Here is a 4,016-nt window from a genome sequence, read left to right on the forward strand (position 1 = left end):
TTCCATCAACTTCCGTTTAACCAGGATCAATCGAGGAGTTAGTCGCTCCTTTAGTGGTTGTCTTAGTTATCAAAGGAGACTTACCTTTTGTTTTGAATTCACCCTTGTTCCTCCACGAAAAACATTCCTTGATTGGAGGAAAAACTTTTCTTACCTTTTCTTTCTTAAGCTTAGGAGGAGTACCTGTTTTACTCAAACACACTTCAAGTAAATCAGTAGTAGCATCAATTACATGTTTTTTCTTAGTCATGTCTTCAATTATATCAACTTTACAAACAAGATCACGTTGTGAATTGTTTTTAGGAGAATTGAATATATTGAAGTGAACTTTCTCTTCACCAATTTCAAACGTTAAAATACCATTCTTAACATCTATAATAGCTCCAGCGGTAGCCAAGAAGGGTCTACCTAAAATAATAGGTACCTCTATATCCTCATCCATATCAAGAATAATAAAATCAACAGGAATAATAAATTTATCGACTTTAATTAGCACATTTTCTATATCCTATTGGATATTTGATAGATCTATCGGCAAGTTGCAAAGATACAGTAGTAGATTTTATATTATGCAATCCTAACTTCTTGCAAATAGATAAAGGCATAAGAGAGACACTTGCACCTAAATCACACAAGGCTTTTGAAAATTTAATATCACCTATAGTGCAAGGAATGGAAAAACTTCCTGAGTCTTTCAGTTTAGGAGGAAGCTTTTTCTGAATCACAGCACTACATTCCTCACTCAAAGCAATGGTTTCATATTTTTCCAACTTCTTCTTTTTAGATATAATTTCCTTAAGAAACTTAGAATAAGAAGGAATTTGCATTAAAGCATCAATAAAAGGAATGTTAATATGTAATTGCTTAAACATTTTCAAGAATTTCTCAAATTCACTATCTAATTTAGTTTGTTTAAGTCTTTGTGGAAAAGGAATAGGGGAACATAGGGTCTCACTGGGAGAGGAGGTGTTAATTCAGGTTCTTTTTTAGCTTCATAATTCTCCTTCTCTTTTTCACTTTCATTGGCGACCTCATTTTCTTTAATCGTACTTTTTATGGTACTTAACTCCTTACCATTTCTAAGACTGACAACATTGCAGTGTTGTTTAGGATTAACTTCAATTTTACTAGGCAAAGCTCCTTGAGCTCTAGAATTGATGGCAATAGATAATTGTCCAAGTTGAAGTTCTACATTTCTATTAGAAATAGCAATTTGATCAACTTTAGTTTCCAACTTTTCAATTCTTTCAGAAGTAGCATTAGCTAATTTTTCAATAGCTAGTTCCCAAGATGGTCTAATTTCTTGTTGGGGTTGTTTTTGGTGGAAACCAGGTGGAATTTGTGAGTTAACATTAGCATTTTGTTGTCCTTGATTCCTCCAAGAGAAATTAGGATGGTTTCTCCATCCTGGATTGTAAATATTAGAATAGGGATCATTTTGTGGGTGCTTATTAAAATTAGAAACATATAGAGCTTGCTCCACATTAGCACATTCAGTAGTTAAATGAGCACCTCCACACATATTACATGGTATAGTAGTAGACACATAATTGACATTACTCATTTTAGTAAACAAATTGACTAAGTTGTCAACTTTTGCATTTAACATGTTAATTCCTTCTACTTCATACATACCAGCGGTATTCTTTGGTTTACCCCTATTATTAGACCAATGATAATTATTAGAAGCCATTTCTTCAAGTAACCTATTAGCTACTTCAGTAGTTTTACCCATTATTGCACCTCCGGCAGCAGCATCTATGGTGATTCTAACAGATTCATTTAGACCATTATAAAAAGTTTGCACTAGTAACCAATCAGGAACACCATGATGAGGACATTTACGTTGTAAATCTTTAAACCTTTCCCATGCTTCATATAAAGACTCCCCATCATATTGAGCAAAACTAGTTATATTATTTCTAAACTTAGCAGTTTTTCCCTGAGAAAAATATTTACTAAGAAAAGCTTGAGATAATGTAACCCATGTTGTAAATGAATTAGGCGGATTAGATTTTAACCACATTTTAGCTTTATCTTTAAGTGAAAATGGAAACAAACCAAGTCGAATAACATCGTCAGTCACTTCATTTAACTTAACAATATCGCATTTTTCAAGAAAAGTGGTTATATGTTCATTAGGGTCTTCATTATCTAGGCCACTAAATTGGTCTTGTTGAATTATTTGAATTAAAGCAGGGCGAAGCTCAAAATTATTAGCAGAAATGTTAGGCCTTACAATACTTGAAGGTGCTCCACTAGCATTCGGCATTGCGTAGTCACTTTTCGTTGTTGTTATCCCCCATCTCTAATGGTTTATTGTCAGATTCTTCAAAGAAGATGTACTCCAAATCAAAATCTGGCAGCTTTTGTATTTGCTCCAACCTCTTCTGTTTCCTTAGTGCACGCGCTGTTTTTTCAATCTAAGGATCAAAAGAAACCAAAGCACGATTAGTACGGGGCATACACTATAAAGGTAACAATTCAAAATAACTAGACTACTAATTCTTAAAACCACTACAAAAAATAAACTACTATAATAAACTATAAAATTAAATCAGAAGACAAGACCACATACTTACTCACACGAAAACAATAATAATTCTAAAACTACAGCAAACAAAACAAAAATTAAGAAACTACAATTGAATAGCCGATCCTATAATCAACTTGAAGTATATAGCAGACCACTAAATACGTCAATCACAATTACCTAAACTAGTACTACTACTGTAAACTAGCAGACCACTAAAACACCGCACTAAAACAGGAAACTACTATAATAATGTCTAAACTAATATTAAAATTCCCTCTAGTATGATATTGAACTATTGCCTCCGCGGCAACGGCGCCAAAAACTTGGTCGGTCCTAAATGTACCTTAAAATACCGCAAGTATACGGGTCAATTAAAGTAAATATAGAGTAAGCAAGATATCGTTTCCCACAAGGAGGTCTATATTCAACTACCAAATTAAGAAAATCTAATATTATTTAGACGATTCGGGTAACGTGAGTAGTGAAAATAACTAAGCTAAAATAATACACTAATGGGTAAAAATCAAATATGAGAAACAGTTCCAGGACATAGATTTCGCCAATTACTTTCTACAATGAAATTAAACTAATTGTTGGGTTAAAGACTATTGTATTGCAATGATCGAGTTTCCTAATTTACATTATCTCCTCTTCCAAGGTAGAAAACGTATATTTATAATAACTTTACGCCTACTTCCGTGGTCGTAAACATTACTATAAACTCATTACGAACAAGAAATTCATGTAAACGATCACCCCAAGCGTATAACTATTCCTAAAATTATACTACTTGACGTTTGCTAATTCCACGAACTAATATTGAAAGTTCACTCCCGCTACTAATCCAATACCTTAAACATATAATCAACTGGCCAAATCAATTATACGAAATCAAACCAAAATTATCAAATTGCAATAAAAATAAATCAATCCAAACAACTTAGTTCAACTCATTCACAGAAAAATAAAAGACTACATCTAGTCCTAGAACATAGAAATTTAGCTAGACATAAAAAATAAATCAAACAAACCAGTTGAAACTAAAAATCTGAAATTAAACATAGTAATTAACAGAATTCAATGACATAAACTAAGAGAAGAGAGGAAGAACTCCAGATTCAGATGAACTTTTGACTTCCGTCAATGGCCACCGCTGCCGTGCTGGCGTCGCGTGATGGTGTGGTTCGCTGGCGTCACTGCCTCTGTTGTTCTCCTCGTTCCTCCTCGTCCATTGTGCTGCCCGTCTCTTTTTGTTTTTTTCTTAGGTTTATTTTGCTGCGTGATGGGTTTCAATGATGCTGCTCCTCCCTCAATGCTGCGTGGGTTTTTTTCTCTCTCGGCCCAACACCCCTTCTTTTTTCCTTTTTGTCTCCAGTATCTTTTAATGGGTAGGCTTCCCACCTTTTATTTTTGTTTTAGTAATTCTCCAACTCCATCATTTAGTGAGCTTCTTTTCCTTTACTAATTCATGTTGCTGTTG

The 4,016-nt window shown here is 33.8% G+C and overlaps 1 protein-coding gene and 1 non-coding gene across 2 annotated transcripts; one reads left to right on the forward strand and one right to left on the reverse strand.

The window, feature by feature from the left end:
- Positions 1-485: 485 nt before the first annotated feature.
- On the reverse strand, positions 486-2,272 carry LOC125492826 (uncharacterized). Its single transcript, XM_057391504.1, has 2 exons — positions 956-2,272; positions 486-863 (listed from the first exon to the last, which is right to left on the reverse strand). The coding sequence occupies exons 1-2, from the start codon at positions 2,270-2,272 to the stop codon at positions 486-488; spliced, it is 1,695 nt and encodes a 564-aa protein (XP_057247487.1).
- On the forward strand, positions 1,824-1,930 carry LOC125493041 (small nucleolar RNA R71). The gene has a single exon (XR_007269422.1). It is a non-coding gene; the product is annotated as a small nucleolar RNA R71 (small nucleolar RNA).
- Positions 2,273-4,016: the final 1,744 nt, after the last annotated feature.

The sequence above is a fragment of the Beta vulgaris genome, chromosome 8 (genome assembly GCF_026745355.1).
Source record: "Beta vulgaris subsp. vulgaris cultivar EL10 chromosome 8, EL10.2, whole genome shotgun sequence".
In the NCBI taxonomy this organism is placed as follows: domain Eukaryota; kingdom Viridiplantae; phylum Streptophyta; class Magnoliopsida; order Caryophyllales; family Amaranthaceae; genus Beta; species Beta vulgaris.

Bases quoted from the DNA above. Each gene is read 5' to 3' on its own strand.
- LOC125492826 (XM_057391504.1), bottom strand. From the start codon at position 2,272: ATGCCGAATGCTAGTGGAGCACCTTCAAGTATTGTAAGGCCTAACATT. The intron at 864-955 runs GTGAGACCCTAT...AAAATGTTTAAG, and splicing joins AATTAACACCTCCTCTCCCA to CAATTACATATTAACATTCC.